General features: G+C 35.1%; 1 protein-coding gene across 5 annotated transcripts in view; it reads right to left on the bottom strand.

Moving 5' to 3' along the window:
- SNTG1 (syntrophin gamma 1) overlaps positions 1-23,417 on the bottom strand; it is a 352,865-nt gene that overhangs the window by 115,260 nt on the left and 214,188 nt on the right. For 3 of the 5 annotated variants that reach the window (XM_075085000.1, XM_075084999.1, XM_075085001.1), the window contains 3 exons: positions 18,953-19,010; positions 16,349-16,392; positions 16,200-16,241 (listed from right to left, as the gene is read on the bottom strand). In XM_075085000.1, coding sequence (XP_074941101.1) covers positions 16,200-16,241; positions 16,349-16,392; positions 18,953-19,010 — 144 coding nt within the window. Of the gene's footprint in view, positions 1-8,991; positions 9,138-16,199; positions 16,246-16,348; positions 16,393-18,952; positions 19,011-23,417 lie in introns of those variants that run through there. The other 2 variants (XM_075085002.1, XM_075085003.1) reach the window with 2 other exon arrangements.

Raw genomic sequence — 23,417 nt, 5'->3', positions numbered from 1 at the left:
TGTTCAGTGTGTAATGAAGTCATCCCTGTAACAGGAAGGCGCTGTGAGACTGAGAAGTCTTAACATCTCCTCATCAACATTATGGCTATATATTAAATTCCTGCTGCTGTGTTAGATATCATATATATATTTAATGTGGAATGAGTTGATCTGAAAAGAACTACACAAACAGAAGCATAAAATACTGTCAATAAACTTTCTTACATCAAGCATAAGCTTACTACCTGTGCGATCAAGAATTAATTTACTTCTAACACAAATAGCCCTATATAAAATTAGGATGTTCAAGAGTGAAGTGAGACAGGCAAAAATAAAAGTTATACTTGTCTGAACCAGTAGCTGTGTGAAATAGTGACATTCGAAGAGCCAGTGTTTCTGGAGCGACAGTGTCTATACTTCCATGAAATTACTGTAATGACTGCAAGGGGGACATTTAAAGAAGTTAATTTTATGGTGATGTGTAATATTGCTGAATAAAATTGCTGCATAATAATAACACTAGTCTGAATTTTTAATAATGTCTACAATTATATTGCCTTTTAATTTTATAAACCTTTTAAAGTCCCAATTCAAGGAAACATTCCAGCATATGCTGAAGTCTCTCTCAATATATTCAGGAAAGCATTGAAGCATGAAGTCCCTCTGACTTGTTAAGTATTCTTTTCTGAATAAGGTTGTAAATCCCCTCTTAAATTACCAATGAAATTTATCCATCAATGAAGCAGTAAAGATTTAAAACAGAAGATTTATAGTCCCTAAGATCTGTGTTCTCCTGAACTGGGACAAATTCCACTCTTCAGTGTGCTTTAAAGGAAAATTCAGTTCTTTGATGAATACCTTGAATTATAATGATAAAAAGGAAAAGAAGAAGACACGTTCCTAGCCACTGTGCAGAGGTACACAATGGACTAGTTGAAGGCCATCACCAGATACCACAATGTGCATTCGGGTACAATCACATAAAGCCCCGAAGCAAGAAGGCTCAATTCATACATACAACTGTCTTGAATTATATTTATTTTAAAAAAACTATGGCTCTCTTATTCAGTAAAAGCCACATAGTTAGTACAGAATATTTGCATTAAAAACACATCAGCATATGGGGAGTTTTTAATTCATATGATCTAATATTTATCACAGTATTCACCAACAATGAAAGTGAATCAACAAATGTAATAGTAAAAACTGTTAAAAATGTTTTTTTCCTAATAAAAATTCTCTTACTGATATACAGAACAAACTAGAATACCATTTTACGACAGCAGTTCCAACTCAGGCTGCACAGCTCAAAGTATACTTCAGACCATAGTTTGCCACTACCATAGTTGTAGGTTTTAATATTTTGCTGTCTGGTTCCAGAACCTGTGTTAGATATTTAGATACAAACCCAAATGGGCTACACAGTAGAACTGGGAGCTTCCTCAAGCAAGGCAAGAAGAACTGCAGGGCAAAGTGGTGCACATGCTGAGGGTGCAGGAAGACACGTGCCCTTATATTCAGAGTCCTCTTCTGCATGATTCCTGCTACTGGCATTGTTTTACAAAAGTGCAGGGGGTTGCAGTAAGATTAGTAGTTACAGAAGAGATACCCTCCTGAGCCTACCGCTACACAATTATTCTGAAAAGTGACAGGTAGAGATTTACGGCTTCTCAGGATGACGCAGGAATTGAATCAAGGCAGCACTCAGTGAATGCTCCAGCTACTAAAGCACTGTACAAAAGATCATTTCAGAGCAACACATGCAGAGATTCAGGGTTTTATCCTTTTTGGCAAGTCCCATCAGACTGACCACTTAGAAGCAAAATTATTCTTAATTCCAAGTGACAGCACTCATTTAAGCTCGACCGTCAGGTGGTTTCTCAGATGGACAATGTCATACCAGTCATCTTATAGCTATATTCAAGCTTCCTTCATTGATCTTTGCCCTACCTGTTTTCACAGGCTCATGGGATTTAGTCACAAAGGTACCAGAACATGTAACCTCAAGACTCCTGCATAAATCATTAGTAGAAAATTAAGTGATCTGCCTTTAAAAATAGATTTCATCATGTTTCAAGCCTACATGCAAAGTAGGCCATTTATATTAGCTGACACTAAGAGACATCTACAGAATTTCCTTCATAGGAAATGACTAAAATAATCAGATGTAAGCAACATGAATAAGTGTAATGAGGAGGTAGGAGAAAGAGATTAATTTCAGAAGTTATTTACTGGAAATATAATTAACTCACACACACAAAAAAAATCCATCAGGCAATAGAGGTCCAAATATAGGTCACATAGAGGACACAGGCTCCTGTCAGTTCTTTCTTCAATGCAATTCCAAGGTAAAAAGATAATATTGTTACTTCAGTGATATATTTACAGTCAAATTGGAAAAGAAGAGTCTGATTTTAAACTTTTAAGTCCAACACTTGTGGAATGGTGTACTTACACGTTTATCTAAAAGATCTGGTGACAGCTTTCTGGAAATCTTTAAACTTTCTTATGCTCCATAATGAACACTAAAATGTTTAGTAATATTTCAATCACAACAGCAATAGACTACAATTATTGCTTAGTTGCATGTTTATCTTTTCAAAAGTAATGTAGGAGTGCCTCAGCAAAAGATATCAATGAAAACACCTGAGGAAAAGAAATTATGAAGCATTATGCAGCATTTTCCTGTTGTTCTTTCATTAATCTTAGCATAGTTAATAAATACCACTCATAAAAAATATTGCTGTTAAGTGCTTACTTTGCATTCTTAGGTCATGTACACTAATTTTGTATTCTGTTTCACTAAAGGCTGCGCTTACTGGTCATTACAGTTCATATTAGATCATTAGAAGGCCATTACTCCAATACAGAAACTATGAAAAGCAAGGAATTAGAACTTGCTAAAATTTTAAGGCTATGAAAACTGGGAACACCACACCTTGGAGTCCCTGACCATAGGTCATAGGGGACACCATAAGTCCCTGAACTGAAACATTTCATACCATAATCTGAAAAATGAAAGAGATTAATTCCCTATATAGATTCCAACTCAAATACATTATTTACTGTAATCTATCAGTATACTGTTTGACTCATCCCAGCTGAGCTTCAGATTGTTGATTCTAATGCAAATGTTGATTATAAGTCCAAAACATGGGTCTTGTTAATGTTTCCCAATGTATATTCCATACTATTGGTCTGGGATTGTGGTCCACAGAAGAAATAAAAGCATAGAAGAAATAAATACAGGGTCTGTGGACCCTGACATAGAAGAAATAAATACAGGCATTTATTAGCCATGGCGCAATACATGATATGGAGTTACTCATGACAAGAAAATATGAAAGAAAACACAAAAAAATTCAAAGAACAAGAAGACTCCAAACTAAACTCTTTCCAAATTTCATGAACTTTTTCAGTGTATCTATATATAGCGAGTACATGCCAGAGTTCAGAACTGCCCATCTTTGTTTTCACATTACCTACTCCACATATGGCTCCACTTCTCTAGGATCACTCAGCTACACTCAACGATCTGTGTAGTTATACAGTCCTAAGAAGTCCTCTACTTTAAACTCTCACCACTGTTCCACTTTTTGAATGTTATTAAATATTCAGCTGCTAGGCACCTATTATATTTCTGAGCTAATTCATGAACACATATTTTTGTAATTATATATTTAATGAGGACCAGAACAACAGGCTAAAAGGAATTAGGCAAATCCCTTAATAATACCGAAAATGTTAGAAATACCGGTAGAATGGTTTCTAGTGTGGTTGAAACGTAACAGTATTTATTCTGCAATATTTTTAAAGATACGAAATAGGAAACTTGAATTCTTTTGGACAACACAAAATATTAAGAGAGTTTTCTAATTGCAAATTACAACTTTGTGAGACCGATTAAATTATCACCATGTATTTAGGTAAAGTACTTAACTCCACGATCAGTCAAATATTATAAATCCATAAGCCTAATTCTGGTTTCAACTAGTTGTATTAACATGCATATTTCACCTTCTACTGATACTACACGCTTTCACTACCATTGTATATATTTGGGTAAACTTCTTATTAGTATGATAGCTCAGAAATTTACACAGGAACCAGATTTTGTGTGGGATCAATTTCATTGACATGGTCCAAATCAAATATTGACAGAAGCTGCTTTGGGAGAAAAGTGTGATCCTCTTAATAAACAAAACAAAACTCCTACTGAAATGGAGGAAGCATTTACACCGCTGTTATAATAGCATCTACTGATTCCTACATGGCTTTGCCAAAAAGATTGCACAGCATGCACTGTTGTGTGCAGTCAGATGAGTGATAGGCTATCCCATCAGTCTACAGAGTATTTATTTAAGAAACAAGGTTTTTGGACTTCATAATAATTGGAAAGCAACTGTGGGAGCTATGCTGAGATTGTGGTGGGTTTGACTACATGTTATGGAGAATATTCAAATATTCAAAAAAAACTGTCAACACCTGGAGAGCATTAAGCAACCTTCAGAGGTTGCACATTTACCTTCAAGGATCCATGACATAAAAATTCAAAGATTTTTGTTTTCCTTTTAAGCAAAATCTAGGCCATGTTTTAACACACAGATAATACGTAGAAATTCCTCCTACTCATCATATCTGCACAACATCCTTGTGAAATCTATCTTTATTATTCATACAAATAGTATCATTTTAGTGGGTTTTAGTCCAATATAATATTAAGTGGTAAGAGTAAGCTAGAACAATAATTTCCTAATTCTCTGTAGGCTATCAACCAATTCTTGGTATTGCTATTCTCTAATAAGAATTTCAGATAGCAAAAGATGGGTAAACCCTCTTCAAATGAGAGCAGAAAAATCTAATAAGATATATTCTCTTGGACTAAAAAGAAAGATTGTTTTAGGGTATATTATACTATAATATACACCATAATTAATATTCCATCACAGATTTCCCTGACGCATCTTTACGCAAGTTTTTGATTAGCATTCAGTAATCTGTAAAAAGACAGGTTATACTGGAATGCCACTTTCTGGTGATAAAAGCTGCCACAAAAGCACTCGGTGCCGGATATAGGCCAGAGGTTCAGTCATGAAATTACTGACATACTAAATAGGGAAACCAACACAATATCTCTTATACAGAACATTAAGAGTTTGCTGTGGCCTGCAGGTATTATGGCATACAATGCACGATAATATATTCATTATTCTAGAAAAAAATAAGTATAGTGTATGAGCTATCCACCAGTGTGAGAATGCAACAGATTCCAGCAGATAATCATAAGCCGAACTGAAGAAAAAGGTTGTGTATAGCCTCTCAAAACCAATAGCCGTATTTCAGCAATTAGCCAGGAAAACCTTAGAAGAATGACTTAAGTCACTTAGAAGTCTCTGTCCTCTATATAAAAGTCACAAAAAAATATTCAGCATAATCAGAAAGACTAAATGTATTATCCATGTTACATTAAGAATAATAAAATAATATCAGCTATATTTACAGAATAAACCAAATTGTTCCATATTTATCTACATAATTCCTAGAGTACCCAGCTACAATTGGAATAAAGATCCCTAGAAATTCTTTTATGAACAGATACATGTTTTTCTTTTGCTAGAAGACATGCTAAAGCCAAAAAGCTTCAGGTAGAAGCTTTTGCTTTTTCAGCAATAACGGGTTCTTTTTCTTTTTAAAGTAAGAATAAAAAACAAAGCAAAGTTGAAAGTGGAAATAATTTTTTTTTCCTAGTAGCTGTAACAGAAACTGGACAATAACTTGGAATTAAGGTCTCCAAATTTTGCAGGTAACATGTGCTCCTCAACTAGAGGAAATAATTCCAATCAAATTATCCATTTTAAAGAATTTGGACTTCTTTCTTTCAACAGTTGATCATACTGCACTTTTTTTTTTTATCATTATGTCAATGAACTTGGAGGGTCTGAGTTTTCTAGCCCCGATTACTAACAAAACAATGAAACTGCTTGCTTATCTGTTAAATAAATAAGAATCCCCTGTCCCTTCAGTCAAACTGTTCCCACACTTCAAATTTACCAGCATTTAAGTGCTCTCACAGTTGAGTTCCCTATGAAATTTCTAACACATTTACTAAATAAGTACAGTTTTTATGAATGCAATTTGTGAAAAGATAATTAGTAATATTCAAACTGCATACATATTACTAAATTACATAACGTCAGCTATTGTTTCTATTCCTAATGCTTGAAGTGTGAAAGTCATCCAGTTGCCACAGCATTTTGAAGTACATCCTTAATTTTTAAAATCTTTTATGAACAAAGATAGATCTAAGGTTGTTGAAAACATGGCTTAAATATTTTGTCTGACTAAGCAGAGCCCCAGTTCTGGGGGAAAAAAAGGAAAGATTGGTCCCAGAATAAGAGTTTGCTCACACTAATCCCATTGCAAGGCTGGGGTCAAACACACAGTTAGTGGCAAATTTCACATTTACATATTCAATATAAAATTTGCTGTTGGCAAATATGACCTTAACATTTACTTTTCATGAATAGTCACACTAATCAAGCACCAGCATATAAATGTTCATGAAAAATGAATACAAAATAGTCTTAAAGAGTTTGAAAACAGATTTTAATTCTAAATTTGAATAAATATTAATGTACAAGCCTACGCCTATTTGTTCAGTTCTAAATGTTATCAACCTCACAATGACATAAAGTATAATTCTTGGACAAATTTGTATTTGAAGTAATGTTTTAGATCAATATATGCAGTTAACTCTGCTAAGCTTCTCAACAGCTCAGGATCTAATCTCTGAGAATCTCAGTCCTATCTCTGAGAAAGATATTTTAGTACTTTGGGGAATGTGCTCAGTGGTAAATGTTTTCAGCTGAGAAAATACATCAGAACATACTTTCATGCCATTCGGTGCAGTGACATGCCTCTCTGCTGCAGAATAGTCGTACGGCATCTAGTTGAAGTTGAGAAAATTGCTTTGGTCCTCATAAGTATTTGTAAAAAAGAAATACCTCAATTCATTAAAATACTTAAATTCATACTTTTAGGCAAATACATAAACATTTTGCTGGACTGGTATCCATCATAGTTATCCTGTAATATTGAATTTTCACAAATAATACTGCCTCAACATTTTTAGGATTATTTTAATCAGCAACTAAATTTTAAGGGCCTTGGCAAAACTGAGTTTGGAGGTACTCACACTGGATATTAATTAACTGGAGGACATTTACAGATATTTTGGAAAGAAAAGGGATTAACCTATAATTCCAAGGAAGTAAAAAAGCTAATTGTATTTCAGCATAATGATGAAAATGTGCTGAATTACAGGTTTAATCAGTTTACAGCATGAGGTCTTCATGACTTTCAAAGTTAAGCATAAATCTCATATATTAATCCAAAACGATCAGGTTACTTATCCCATTGCAACCCTTATTTTACCTTTTCTTATTTTCCTAATTAGGCAATAACCCCACAGAAATCCATTCTTGCCAGAAGTTGATTACCATTTGAGACTACAAAATCTTATAAAAACCATAATTTTTAGACTGCTATATAGAGTGGATGTGTTTTCTGAAGGAAAAATTTAATATCAACAATAAAAGAAAAACAAAATGCGTTGTAAAATTCTGTTACATTGCTGCTAGGTGAATATGTCAGAATATCACAAATAAGTGCACAAACAATAGGCCTCACTTTTACAGAGTCTAGGCTCCTCAAACCTTAATAATTCTGGGTTTGCAACTTTCTCTGAGCTGTCAGTTTCTACAAAAATTCAGAAAATAAGCAAAACAGTGCTGATGCTACGTAACTCAAATCTATCTAAGGAATTTCTATACAGAAAGATGATTCAAAAAAGCACACTCCCATTTAGATAACACTTCCCTATTGAGATATAAAGATTTTTGTTTTGACACCTTCTGGGCTATTAAAAGCTGTAGTTGTAGCAGCAAAAGTAAAAATTTAAATGTCTTGGTAATGCCAAATTCCAAAGCCCCCAGAGTTTTAAGTAGAGAAAATAATAATTCTTTGTCTCACAGATTTGTTGTTGTTGCCATTGTGCAGGTGATTAATTTTACTCTGAAACCTCACTTATTGATTGATGGAAAGATGCTTTATACAGTCTGTAAAACCTTGCAATCTTTCAGGGTGAAAGATGTTTAAACAAAATATGTAATCTGTCAGCATTCATTACAGTACATGCTAGCTCTCACCAACACTTCCCTCTGCAGTCAGTAATTCAGAAATAATACATGATGACCTGATGTGCACAGGGGATTTTGAAAGTTTTGCATTAGATTTTCCATGTAAATATGACTGAACAAAAGATACCAGAAAACCCTTAAGACAACTCAGATAGGGTGAAGATTTTGTGAAACATGTCTATCTGTCCATTTAATATGCAAATACATTCTACTCAGAATAGTATAAGAAGGGATGGCATTTCAGTATTTCAGAGAATCTAGAAATATCCTCAGTAGGGAGTTTTTTGATGTAGAGCATTCCCTTGAACTTTCCTTTTAACAGGTCAGCATAATTAGAACCTTTGAAATATTCTGAATCAGTACTGGCTTGACAAGGGCATGTGAAGTGGAATAGAGCTATGTACATTTGCTAGACCTCATTTAGAGATATATGTCATTATCCTGGTAATGCCGTTTCAGCCTGAGCACTGACTATTCCCCATTTTGCTCAAAAAAGTGCTCACATCGCAGGGAGGCAACAACTCCTGCAGGTCTCTGCACTAAAATCTAAAGAATGGGTAACCTTTGTAATTTTTAATGAAGAGTTTCTTTCCTCTGTAACCACACCTGCACCAAAGTTTTCTTGTGATCTGTGAACCTCTGACTACTGTGAGCTGTTTTACTGGCCACAGTCCTGCAAAATAGCTAACAGGAAACAGGTAGTACCAAACAGAACCTGTAGAAAGACACCAGTACTATGAGGGCAACTCTAAGAATAAAGTATGCATCTAGAAATAGGCCCAGTGCTGACAAACAGATACCAAAACACCAGTACCATACTGTACCATACTAGTGGTTGAGAAGTATGGGGTGGGCCATCTGGAAACCTCCATGTATCTGGCTGGAACAGTCCAACACTGGATACTATTGAAAAATATATAGAGTCCATTCTCCTTTCCTCTTCCTCCTCCACCGAACAAACTGTCAAAAGACAAAGACCCATTGTAGAGGAAAAAAAAATGACCTAAAAATATGTACAGGTGATAGACAACCCCTGGATAAAAAGTTTCTTCCTGGCACCCATCTGATTTTATTATAGCCAGAACAATGACAATTCTGAAGAGTTAAATCAGGTATTGTAGCTGCTGGAAAAATGTCAGAAGACTCGATGTGTGTGCACATTTGCACTTCTTTCAGCACACATTTATGACTCCTGGCTAGCTAAGTCAGTACACACGCTCTATTTTGTTCAGTGTGCTCTCTTGGGCCCGTGTCAAGCCATAAGAAATAAAGAGGTTTATTTTCAGAGGTGAACATTTTCTTTCAGTTTATACCATGGGGTTGCTACCTGGTTAAAGAAAACATTTGTTGCCAGTCAGACAGTGTTTTCTAGTCCATATGGGGAAGTGAAAATTTTTAATAGTGACCAGGGAAGATAATTTTCATGCCTATAAAAGGTTTTGGTTTTCCTACATTAAATTGGAGTGCTTTGTGTATGTTTATTTCCTCTGCATTTTGGAGGTTTTTGATGCTCTCTGTGCTATTTTTGTCTAGCCTCTAGGTTATTACACAGTAGTATGTCCAAGTAAAACAAAAAACTCAGAACACCTAGCCAATGTGGACTATACCTTTTCAAACATAAACCATACAGAAACAGATTTAAAATAATTGGGACTCTGGTGCTCTACCAGTGAGCCAGACCCATTTTCTTATTTTTTAATTATTGTACAGTATTACACCTATGCACAGCAAAGAAAAAATGGAGTCCCTGTACCAAAGTCAAACTGAGGCATAGCTTCACAACTTGAAGATGCTGTGCAGAATGAAATATTTCAGAAAGTCTTCTGGAAGGTAAAACACACACATGTACAAACGAAAATGAAAATATTTCTATCTGCTTCCTAAGGAAGCAAAGAAACCAGAGTCTTATGATAAAATATCAATGGCAAAAAATCAAATATCAATAAACAAGGTCAAAAGCAAAGCATGTCTGATGGTACACACTTTAAATTCACTGCTCAGTTGTCTCTTTGCTTTGCAGCTCAGGCTTTCAGCATTAATAGAGCTGCATAACAAAGGAGGAACCGATGGCAGTTATTTGAAGGATGTTGCACTGTAACTGATGATTCAATCTTTCACTCTACCTCACTAAACCCTAATGGATTTTTGCTTTGAGGACTGTAGCTATATAAGAAAGAAATAATAATATTAATCATATAGACTTGGTATTAGTCATGCCAGCATGTTCAATCCCTGTCTATTAAAACTTGGTAGTACTGATGATTAGTTTTAAAAGATCAAATCCTAATCAAATGGCTAATATATCTACAGGTATCTTAGGAAGACAAGCAACACATTAATGTATTTTAAAAGCCTAACATCATAGTGCTTGAATAAATTAAAGCCTTTATTGAGTTTGGAACAGAAATTAGTTATTTAAACACTAAAAATCATAGCTAAAACCACATTAGAAAAGCATCTGAATACGTTAAGAATACTGCTCCAGAATATAGTCTAATCCAAGGAATTCCCACCACACAGGAAAAAACAGTAAATTATTTACACCTGCTAGGTTCTTTTCCACTTGATGGACACTTACTTCAAATTAGTGCTGAAATATTTGACAGATTATTATTAGCTCCAAATTTCATGAAGAATAAGGACATTGTAAATACATTGTAACAGATGTTTTCATTAATTGCAGCAGGGTAGCTAGGTTCTTTTCCACTTGATGGACACTTATTTCAAATCAATGCTGAAATATTTGACAGATTATAATTAGCTCCAAATTTCATGAACAATAAGGACATTGTAAATACCTTGTAACAGATGTTTTCAATAATTGCACCAGGGTAGCTAAAGTGACATTAGCACTTCTTTTATTACCCAAGTCTCAAATAGGAAACAGCAGCTGTATGGAAAAAGTAATAACTTGGCCTCTCCTTATGAAGGAAATATTGGATTTCCAAAAAGTTTATATTTCACTTTCAAATTCAAAAGTTACAAATTGCAGATTGATTATGGTCTTCTCTTAGAAGTGCCAACTATGCAGCTTCAATATTTAAAGTCGCCATTCAGTCTAGAGAGGAAAGGGTTAAATGGCTGTGCTATGAGTTAACAGTGCAGGATCTCTGCCACATAATATGAGAAGGCAGTAATCTGTATTTGCAGGTTGCTGTTATCACTACCACCAAACAGAGCAATATTAATGTAGAGATCCTTTTCTATAACAGATTCTGAAGTACTTCATCTAATTCAGTGAGCTAAATGTGATAATAGTCTAGGTCTCTCTTTCACAGCTAAGGAAGCAAAGATAACATAAAAACATAATTTACCATAAGACACATCTGCAAAGTCAAGATGGAGTGAGATTTCAGATCATTTGGTTTCCAGTCCTGTCTTACAAATACAATATGTTCGTTCTTCTGCTTAAAAACATTTACGAAAAATGTTATCAAAACTATTCATAACGGGTTTTAAAAATCAGTTTGAATGAAACTAGTTTCAAAACAAAGAATCAGAGTAAGTTTCATCTACTGCACGATTGCTGTTAAGCAACTACAATCCCTATATTATCAGTTTCATACAACATATATGACTCATGGATAGCTAGCACAGTTACAGCCCTGCTATGAATGCAGAGAAAAGGGGGAAGCAAAAGGTAGAATGCAGTGCATGTGGACATCCCATCTCAGGTCGTTCTGCTGGAAGAAAAGGTCTTGTGCAAAATGCCGCTGATGACAGAATTGAAACATGACGTTACATATTGTAGCTAGCTCTACATAAAATCCACCGAAGTCTAAATATGTATGCTGTCTTGATACCTACCTACCTCTGTATGAGCTTTTCCTGTTGCTTTTCAAGGAATGCACAAATGGCACGTTAACTGGCACATACAAACTCTAATTTTTCATTAGAAACATTCCCTGAATCTCCCCAAATACAAAAATTAAGAAATTATTTCATATCCATGTTCATTTAAATCTATTTTTATTTCCTAAGAGAAAACCAGATGCTAAGATCAAAAAAATCCCCAGTGTAACAAACATAACCATAGCTGTTGGTACTACCTGAGATGTGTTATTTACAGCGTTAAGACCAGAGACATAATCTTAAACATATCAGCAGCATTTGACTAAACTTCTTCCTTCTCCATAGGCCCCAGATGCTTTGGTGCACTATAACCCTGGGAACAGTAAGAGCAGTAGATCCAACACAAGATTTTTGGTTGTATGCAACTGAGATGACTCCTACTCTGAGCCACTCAGTAGAGCTCAAGGGAAGGTAAGTCACAGCAGAGCCTCTCACGCTCTCCCAAAATTTTGTCCATTATTAGTGGTGTGGTGGCGAGACCCAGAACCATCAAAAATGGCCACATGTCCTCAAGAACAGCATTATGTCAGTGACTGCCTATCTATCTTTGGTTTATGTTTGGACAATAAATGGATGTAAAGGCTACAGATACATTAGTTTGCAGACTACAAATATATTTTTCTCCAGCATTAGGAATAATCATATCCACTGTGAGCCCTTAAAAACTAGGTTTGTGGATTGACAAGTTATGTACTGCTGGACCATATTAACTAGACAGAAGCCCAAACTTGAAGTTCTGTCTAAGTATAATCCTAACGTCAGGCTTAGAAAATCTTGTTGTAAAATGTAATGGAGAATCTACGGCAAAAGGAATAATTAATAAATCCAGAGTAGAAAGACCACAAACTCATGTAAATTAACAGATATAATGATTTCTCCTTACCTCTACATTCAAGTTCATATTGCATTTTTGGAGTCAAATTGCCAGTATGATGATGAGAGATATGTTTTAAGAGAATTGCTAGATTGTTTTTTTCTCAACCTCCTCCCATGCTGATACTTCACCACAGAGAGCATGTATTTATTTTACCATAGGAGATCACTAAGACTGAAGCAATGTTGTGCTCTACTCAGATGGGAGTCTTTACAGCCTAAGACAAAAAACAAGCTGACATTCAGCCTTTGATAGAAACTCGTAAAGTGCTTTCATGATATGAATAATATCCTTACCTTCTACAACCAGAAAACTAAGCTCAAAATTAAGTGCTTCACCTAAAGCTAAAAAAAAATCAGAAGGGAATTGTATAGAAGCTTCCAGTAAGGCATGCTAAGAACTGACTAATCCTACCTATCCAGTCTTACAAGAGTCTTATCTATCTCTCTGTCTGCCCACCTATATATCTACCTATCTATCTGTCAAATTCAGGCTTCAGATTTTAGTACATTTCTTGGGTAATGGCATCTATGCATCACTGAATACTATATCACTAGATCTAATAACTAATGGAAGGCAATAAAGACAACAAAGGAGTGCCCACAAGTGTTAAGCCAACTAAGTTCACTATATTTTGGGGAAAGATTCTTTCTACTATGAAAGATGGCACTAATTTGGCTAAACCACTTAGTTTTGAAATTCAAATAATTTTATATGCATAATATAGTTATCAGTAAAGCACAGTGAAATACCAGGGCCAGCTAATCATCAGCGCAATCAACAGGCTGCCGTGATTATGCCACAGGACTTTTCATTGCAGAGCTATGAAGATATGACATATGCTTAAAACATTTCTGCAGGCAGCAAGAAATTTTGGATCTAGAAAAAGAATGAACACTCATAGGATGTACACTGCAGATACAAGTGTGAGTTTTCTATGGGCATCTTCAGCTTTATATACTGAAAAAATTTCCACGCTGGTTTACAGGGAATATTTTCTAAGACATTAAGACAACCCAAAACACTAATATATTCTCACATAATGATACCTGCTAAGTCTTAATTAGTTACAGAAAAAAACAGAAAGAAACAAAGCTCTGAGATCATGTACCTTGCGTAGCCATTTAAAAAGTACCTAGATGCAATAAGGATTGAAAATGAAGTTTCCACTACTGTTCGACTTCCTGCTGCGAGCAACTATGCTCCACACACTTCCTATTTCCTCTATTACCCTGAGATTAGAGCTACAGATTCTGTATTGGGTAAAGACCCTGCAAGAGAGAAGTGCTAAAACAACTCAAACTGCAAAGGGTATGTCGCAGACAAAATCTCACCTATTACTCCTGTTGGCAGACCAGTTGATATACTTGCCCTTTACTCAGGGCTATGCCTAAACCACAGATTACTGCACAATGCATAACCATATTTACCACTACTATAGCGGGCTTTATAAAGAATTTACTCCACAAATATATAACATATGACAGCGATTTTTTCTCAAGAAAAAAAAAAAGTTACCAGAGTTCATTTACTTTGGATTTTAGATTAATTTTATCATTTATATTTGTAACTTCTCTGCATATTTTAGCTTATAAAATGTCATATGGACATTTTATCTTATTTAAATATTGCTCAATATTTACTGTTAACTCTTAAGAATTATTTTTAGTTAAAGATGTAATTTAAAATTTATCTGCTTCTTAAACTCCTAAAACACTTGCACATACACAAATGCACATTCAAAACTCATAAAAGATTTTTTTATTATTATTCAGAGAAAATTATCTATAAGGAGTTTGAGAAGCAGATTATATTGGAGAAAGAGGGTATAAAACAAAATTTAACATGATGACAATTGATCCTCTATGTTAATCTGCACCTCTTGGCTTTTCCAAAATACCTTTTTTTCTGTGAAAGTGTTTAAACCTGATCACAACTAGCTAACAGATTTATGTATAATTGTAATGGTTAAGAGATTGTCTCAGAAAAGAGAAAAAAAAATCCTGGTGTTTTTCCAGTTTTCAGTATGCCTTTGAATGTGCGAGTCTACACTTTTAGTACTAACTTTTTTCCCTGTCTCGAAATTCCAACAGCCTATTTAAATCCCACTGAGAGATTTACCATATTAATGTATATTAAACCAAACAATTGTGGTAAGCTTATAGAAGATTAAAATCTGATCACTGTTTCACAGCGGAATCTTAAAAGTACTATAAACATGACTATTAGCCTGTGTATATGGAAGGTGGTATGACGAAGGCTCCAAAGAATTAAGCATGATTTGCAGCACAAATTTCCAACATGAAACCAGTGCACAAAAGCACTCTGAGAGGAGGAATAGTGCAGGGACCTAATCTTTCAGCCTGCACTAACTTGTTCATCAGAACTTCATTTTTACTAACTCTTGCCTTCTATATCTGAATGACATATGGTCAATGATCTGTCATATAACAGAATGCTGTATGAAATACAGAGCATCTTTGAATTGGCAAAATAAGTTTTAGAAAAGTAAACTTTCAAATATAACATTGCTACATTATGTTAAAAATATAGGTACAAATTCTATGGAGCTACACAGGATTTAAAGATAATTACTTTGGTAATCTCATTTCTGGCATTCTTTTCTGAAATATAGGGTTACCTACCTCTGAAAGTACTTAAGAAGAGTTAAAAAGTCAAATATAACAGAAGTATATGATACTTCTAGCAAAGCTGACTTAACAAGGGAACCAGCCTACTACAGAGCTCTCAAATACACATGCTTTCTCTAGAAGAAATATCCTTAATACACTGTTATTTTAAATACATAGTGATAACAGCTTAACTGGAGGAGGAGAGAGCACCCTCATTAGTAACAGCCAAGGAATGAAAGGCAGACAAATAGTTCTGCTTCAGTTTTTAAATAGGATTAAAACCAACCAAACAGCAAATCTCCAACTAGTGCAAATTACAGCTTTTGAAATTAAAATGACCTGACACAGCCAGAAAGGTGTAGCACTGTTGAAATTTGATAGCTATAAGCCAGAAGAAGAAATGTTGGAATATGTACGGTTAAAATCGGCATAATAAAGTAATCACCTTTAATATAGAAAAACCTGTCTGAGAACAGCAATTACAGCAAAATTATGAAGAAGAGATTACACTAAGAACATAGTTGCTTGCCATGCTAGCAGGTACAGTCATATTTGTTTAGGAATAACAATAATAGAACTGATACCAGCGCATTGTTATCAGCGTACACTATCATCTCAATAACTACAAAAGACGAAAGTAGACTAAAAAATAGAAAAGCTCACCACTTCTTCATGCCTGCATTTTCTCACATTAATTCCATTAATCTGTTATTGAAAAGATAAAGAAAAGACTTACTCTACATTTCATAAGTATAGATTTCATTTCACTTTTCTAGAAAAATATGAACAAAAGAACTTTCAGTTTTACTCACCTGTATAATTGCATCTCCTATAAAGAGCAAACCTGAAAGTTCCGCTGAAAACAGAAAGCATATTTTTCACTCATTTTGTACAAAACATCCTACATTTCATGTACATGTATTCCTACTTAATTTAATGGTTTTACATAATCTTTTAAAAATTTAAACAAAAGCCTAGATTTTTTAAAATCTGAAAATATTGGCATATCAGTGCTACAGTGCCTACCCAGCCGAAGTGCAAGACTATGAAACATCTTCCATCAGTCACTAGCACCTTTCAGGCCATTATGGTGAGGTATGGCATACTCTTCAGAATAGAAAATGACTGCAGGAGTAGGTCCTATTTACCTGTGAGAGACCCTTTCTTACAAACTCTGAAGAAAAAGCAACATGAAGAGTCCAGAGCTACTTATGAATGACAAATTTAACTTGCAAACTTTTACCAAAGACACTTTAGATCCTGCATCTTTGATAAACTCCGTGGAGTTTATGCTTTATATGCTAAAAAGCCAGACAATCAGTATATTTTACAAAATCACCAGCCAAACTGAATTTTATTTTAAAAACAAAGCTATACCCTATAAATCACAAGGGAATTTACAAAATCTAATTCTACAGTTGCAATTTTTAAACACTATCTTGTGTTATGGAGCTATCTAATGCAAATATACTGTATAAATACACAAGAAATGTAAGATTATTTAAGTTTCTCTAAAGAAATAATAACCCCTAACATGAGAACTATGGCATGTTAACATCTATAGTATTCCAAAACATCACAGACGACACTGTCTAGAAAAGACTAGAATTGGACTTGATCCAAAAACTTATCAGTTGTAAAACCGGAATCAATGTTGACATAAATTACGATACTCAAGTACATGTTTGAAGGGCTAGTCTTATTAGCTAGATTTAACTAAGGATGCTTAAATTATTGGCGGATAGACGTTCTGATTTATTTTTTTAATTTTTCTTAAATAAATTCATATCTCTATTCTACTTCAGATACTGGACTTCCAAGTACTAACACTTCATATATGGCTTAATGGGCTAGCCAAAGCACCTGATGTGCATCACTGGTTTTAAGAATTGCATCAAATGTCACATTCTTGTTTAGAGGTCCAAAGAAAGAGCTGGAGTCAACCGGGAGGAGGGCAGAACCAAGGCTGCAGAGCTTTGAGGTACAGGCTCTGGGTCAAACAGCATCTTCTGTATCAAAGACACCTAGTACAGACACATGGCATGACACTTTCTACACCACAGGACAGTAGTCTCCTACACAAGAGATGTCCCTCAAAACTAGCTCTCCAAAAAGCAGCAGTATTTTTCTTGAAAGCAGTAATGGAGATTATATCTCAGCTAGGTATTGAGGTTAGAAATAATGCATCAGCTACTGCAGCAAAAAAAGAGACCCCAACAAAAATAAAAGTGTGCACTTTTGTGTGCTCAGTTAAACTTAAGTCTATCTTATTTTTCCTGCAGTGCTTAATAGCATTTTAATAGTGCGTGTAGGTAACATATGCCACATTACTATGTATTACATACTTATATGTACACAGAAAAGAACGAAGTCACAAGTATAACCTCTTAACATTAACCTTATTGCCTTCCTTAGGGGCTCATTCCATGCTACTCTATAGCCTCCCTACATACTACTGTCACATCTACCTTTCAAGGTTGGCTTCCAGTTCTCAATATGCTGATTCCCCTGTACCTCTCTTCATCTATGTGGGTGAATATGATTTTCTTTTTTAATGCTGGCACATTTTAGTTGTGCAGAACCAGCACCCTAGATTTATTGCATTACAGATGGAGCAAAATGCTTCCAAGTTTACAATTCTGACCTTACACAAATGTACACAAATATACACAAACATAACAGAGATATTAAATACAACATACTAGTACTGATTCACAACTTTCATTTCTCATCATAAGCTGCTTAACCATTATCCATCTTCCTAGCACATATTCTATAATTTCAGTCACTACAAAACATTGCCAGTTAAAAACAATACAGAGATTCAGCACCAGCTCTGCTTGTATTAAAAATAAGTATGGTTAAGACCTTATGCAGTACCAGTTTTGCTATGTATGTCTTGCTGCAAAGGCTTACACAGCACAGCATCTAATGCTGAAATGACATAGAGGTTTTATCAAGATTCTGCCATTACCCACCACTGTCTGAGTACTACCCTATTGAGCAGTATAAAAAGACGTGCATTCTCTTCTTGTGTTACCACACTTTAACGGCCAAACATTTTATCTGCTACAGCTTCCTGGCAAGAACCATTTGGAAATAAAAGCCACAAAATCATTAACTTCTGTTAAATTTGTTAAACATTTTCATTCTCTAAATACCTTCCTATTTCTCTCCTTAAAAATAATGCCTTATAAGAACTTTTTTAAAAATCATATTGAAGACTGTTTACAAAATATTCCAAATATGAATTCTGTACTTTTTCAGAGAACAGTTCTGAAGAAGAGGGAGATCACAATGACATGGAGAGAGAAAAGGTACACCAATACAATTTAAACTTCCTGAAGAATCTCAAGACTTAATGCACCTTGCTTTAAGGAGCATGTCAAAATACAGTGTACTAATCTGACACCCACCTCTTTGTTCTTTGGAAATCTTAGAAATGACCACTGGAATATTATGTTCTGCTCCACCCTGAAAACAGAATAAATGGCAATCTCATCAGTCACCAGAAATATCTTTTTGCTTAAAATTATATTTTACCCTTTCTCTAAGACTGAGAAAATAACTCTGATACTGCATTTCCTCTTTTTTTTTTTTGTTTAATAAATACTTGATTTGGAGTCATTTCTTATTGCCTCTCATATAGAAGTTCTCAGTTGCCATCATCGGCTCAGGAAGTGAACTGAACGTTGTTCAAAACTCTACAAGACTTGAAGAAAAAGAACATCAGTTTCTGTGAATTCTAGAGAGCTTCATGTACGAAATCATGTCCTGCAAAAGCAAAATGGCCATCACACTACAATGGCAGCCATGCTGTGACCACTGATTTTTCATGCTGGCAAGAAAGAAACAGGTAAACAAAAGCCCAAGCAAAGCAAGTTTGGACTTTTCATCTCAAAAGCAGCCTTTATTTGTTTCCGTCTCTGTCACACAAGCACAAAGAGCGAGCAAGCAGTGGGATAAGTAACAAGGAACAGAAAAAGAAACGTTAAGAAATGGAACAGTAGGTGTTCAATAAATGGGGGGAAATAAAGGAAAGCTGGATGGTAATTCAACAGTTCAACAGCAATTCAATGCTCTTGCTTCATTCAGTTTATCCTGTTGGGACTGGAAACGTTCATGGTGCTTAAGAATAAAGTATGAAAAAGAAACCTTAAATAAGGAGGAAACTCAAAGGAAGAAAAAGGCAAGTATACACAGAGTTACAAATATTTTTTCCTCTGTAGAGAGCATCAAAGTGTAAGCCTGAATGTAACCTGTACAAATTGAGATCATCAGAAATTACAGTCTGCCACACACTTATTTTGCCTAGGAATCCTGGTTAAGGGTTTGCTTACTCTTCTCTTCCACATTTTTCTTTGGAAACAATGGCTTTCTTGGGTCCAGGCATCCAGTGTCGAGGTGTGGAAAGGACTGACATGGATATTTTGATGGTCTAAGGAACAGTATAAATCCCTTCTTCATGCAAAAACCAGTTTGAAACTGATCAGACTCCTGCACTCAACAGCTCTTTCTGTCATGGAATAAACATGAATTTCCTGTGAAACAGTAGCATTTTAAACCTGATTAAGGCTCCTTCTGCTAGTGGTTATCAATGCAAATGGCCCTAAAACCACTGAGTCAATAGGGATCTCAGTAATACTACAAAAGTTATATGTCTACAAGAAAAGTTGTATTGGAATTGCATGAGATGAGCATTGAAAAACACAGATATTGACATTTCAGCGTGGACTGAGTATTCACTCTGTAAACACCATGTGGCTACCTTCATTTCAGTCAGGCTTAGAGATGTATTCAGACTAGATAAATTGGAGCATTATAAGTTGTTGAATATCTTTCAATGTTTTCACCAGAGAAACAGCAACAGTAAAAGTTGGCTTCAGTTCAAGCTCATTAGATTTGTAAGACTTAGCCTACACCCTCCAGATTTCTCCTTAGTCACATGTATATTTATTTTCTTCCAAAATTTTCAAACAAACAGAAAAATAGTTGTGCCAGTTCCCTTTCTAAGCCTCCAATGTTACACAGAAATTGCACTATCCAGGACATTTGAAGCTCAGCAAAGGAGTGTAGGGTTTAAAGCTCAGCCTAACTAACATAAGTCCTTTTTTTCTTTTCTCAGTAAAATGGCCTCCCTCCCTGCTTAGACTCAGCTCTCCAGTAAAGAGGGAAATTACTGTTATTACTAAGCCAGTCTGCAATGCACACATGATTATTCCTCTTTGACTCACTATAGCTACCTAAACCTATTTACACTGCAGATTTGAAGAAGCATTCATTAATGTCCTACAGAAGAAAATTATCTCCTTTCACAGCATCGCAGTCTGGCCAGTATGAAGTATTCCTTTTAAGTTAGTCATAAGAGGTATTGCTTGCTATTCTAAGAAATAAAAATTCAAAATGGGAAAGAGAAAATAGTTGACTGCCTATCCATATCCAGTCATCGTTAGCACTTTGCAGCAAGCTAAAAAAAAGCTGTATATATTCTAAAACATCTTGTTGAATACTACTTCAGATTGACACTGCAGCCTTGCATCCTCCATACCCAATTCTCTGTGCTGTAGAAGAAAAAGTGTACATGTGTCTAAATTCTGGTTTTATAGGCTCAGGAGATACTCTACTGAAGGAACCTCTGGGGACAGAGGCCACTTTTCCATTGTTTAAAATTTTCCCTCCCTCTAGTGAGGACACGTAGTTATAACCTCAGACCAGAGGAGAGAACAAAAATATGTCAAGTACTGGTGTTGAAGTCTTGATGGCTGGCTCAGAACTCTACCAGACTCTAACACCGATTTTTGTAATGCAAATTTTCTTTGTAATTTTACATTAAGCAGGCAAGGATGAGCCTGGAATAAAGGTAGCTGCCCACCTGCAGAGGTCGTTCTGCTAGAAGAGGCAGACGAAGCTCTAATCACTGGCAGCTGTTTGAAGCTTGCTGTCCTGGATGTCGGCCATTACTAGTACAAGGTCACCCACACCTTCTTTCAAAATGTCACATGATACAGTTCTAAAGATTTTTTCTTATCTGAGGGTTTTTTTTTAAGTTTTAGTCATACAAAAAATAGGGCAACTGAAACTAGTAACTTTTCTTGATAAATGCTGTTTTTGTGTTTGGTTCCAAGTTCAATAAGAAAATTACTGTTTTGTTTTTCTAAGCAGAGAGACTCTAAAAAATTAGACCAACTGTTAGACTTCAGCACCCTCAGAGTTATACATTGTAAGGAACATTTTTATTTCCTACTAAAATGCAAAATTTATTCCACTAACAAAAGTGGAATTTTGTTTCAGCTTTAAGGTCTAATGGAATAATATGGCCCATGTCTATGAGGAAAAACTATCTTCCTAACTGAAAATGGGTGACATTATACATGTTACCTATTGAAAGCAGTCTATGTAAAGCTCTCACCTGTGTTCACAGAATACTAGTTTTTGTAAGCCAAAACTGTGCCAGGAATCATGCTAGCAATTAAACAATATGCACAGTTATTTGCTAATGTTAATTGGCACTTTTAAAATTTTATTTTCGATAGAATACCGTAGCTGGAACCAAAATGCCACTTCCAAATTGCATTCAACACCAACTTCTGCAAGTACACAAGCCTTTAAAGATGAAAAGATAAATTTTTAAGCTAAAAGCTAGATGATTCACATATTAGTTCAAGCTTTCTATCTTTTTTTTGTTTGTTTGTTTCAATTTGAAACTCAGAGAAAATGTATTAATAAAAAATTATCACAGAACAAATGAAGAGGAAGCGAATCATCTAAGTACATAAGCGTGAGCAGGACAGGTGCACATGCTTGCTTTGGAGATTTTTTGATCAAGTCATACTTTGAAAAGTCAAACCAAATCTCAGCAGATCTGCGATGCTGTTCATCATGTAAAAAAGAATGTTCCAAACAGAGGCAGGAAAATGGCACTGTGCAGGGTCCTGGTAAGCCAGGAGTCAGACTGTAGCTGCAAACCTTAATTTATTTAATGAACTATCAATTTTATTGCCTATTTCCACAAGAACACTACACTCCAATCATGGAGAAACATTATGTTCTTTCAGAAGTTATACACTTAGCAGCTTCTTGTGTCAAATCTCTGCGTCTTAAAGTTGTCAGAGATGTGAAAAATGACTGAAATACTACACTACACATCAGTTTCTACATCTAACTTCATGGCTATTCCTTCACACACACAAGTTTTTTACTGAAGGTTCTAAAGATGCTTCAGAAATTAGAAAATAATTCCTTCTGAACAGTGTAAAACAGATCAGTTCTGCACCAAATTCAATCACACTTCTACCATTAACTTCAGAAAATGAAGTCAGCAACACACAAAACATATATTTTTTTTGTTCTTTCAAGCCTTCAAAGGTGGATTCAAAGCAATTTTTTAAAGGGCTTAAGTTCAGATCTTGTGTAAAAATCAATCTCACAAGCTGGTTTTTTAAGCAGTTAGCTGAAGCTCTGATTTTTACAAATATAGTTGGAGCACACCAGAAGAGAGTTCCCCTCATAGACAAGTCACTAAAAGATAACTAGACAGTTTCATTTTGGAATTATTAACATTTTGACCTCCTGCTTTTTGGGGGGGGGAAATTCAAGGGTCCAAATACTTAAGGTGGGATAAGACACTTCCAAAGTTTACTCAAGAGAAAGCTAACAGGTGACTTGACCATGTGAGATTTCTGATAATAAATGGGTGTTTAAGTTAGCAGAAAAAACGTATGATAATGCCTTAGAGCTGAGTGCCCAAACTAGACAAATTCATATCAGAGAACCAGCAAATATTTTAAAGTGAGGGTTATTAATCACTGTACTGCTCTAACTCGTACCTCAGATAAATTGCATCCTCTGATATACACCACTGCCAGTAAGTAAGACCTCAGA

The sequence above is a fragment of the Phalacrocorax aristotelis genome, chromosome 2 (genome assembly GCF_949628215.1).
Source record: "Phalacrocorax aristotelis chromosome 2, bGulAri2.1, whole genome shotgun sequence".
Classification (NCBI taxonomy): domain Eukaryota; kingdom Metazoa; phylum Chordata; class Aves; order Suliformes; family Phalacrocoracidae; genus Phalacrocorax; species Phalacrocorax aristotelis.
This window is presented reverse-complemented; position numbering and strand designations above follow the sequence as displayed.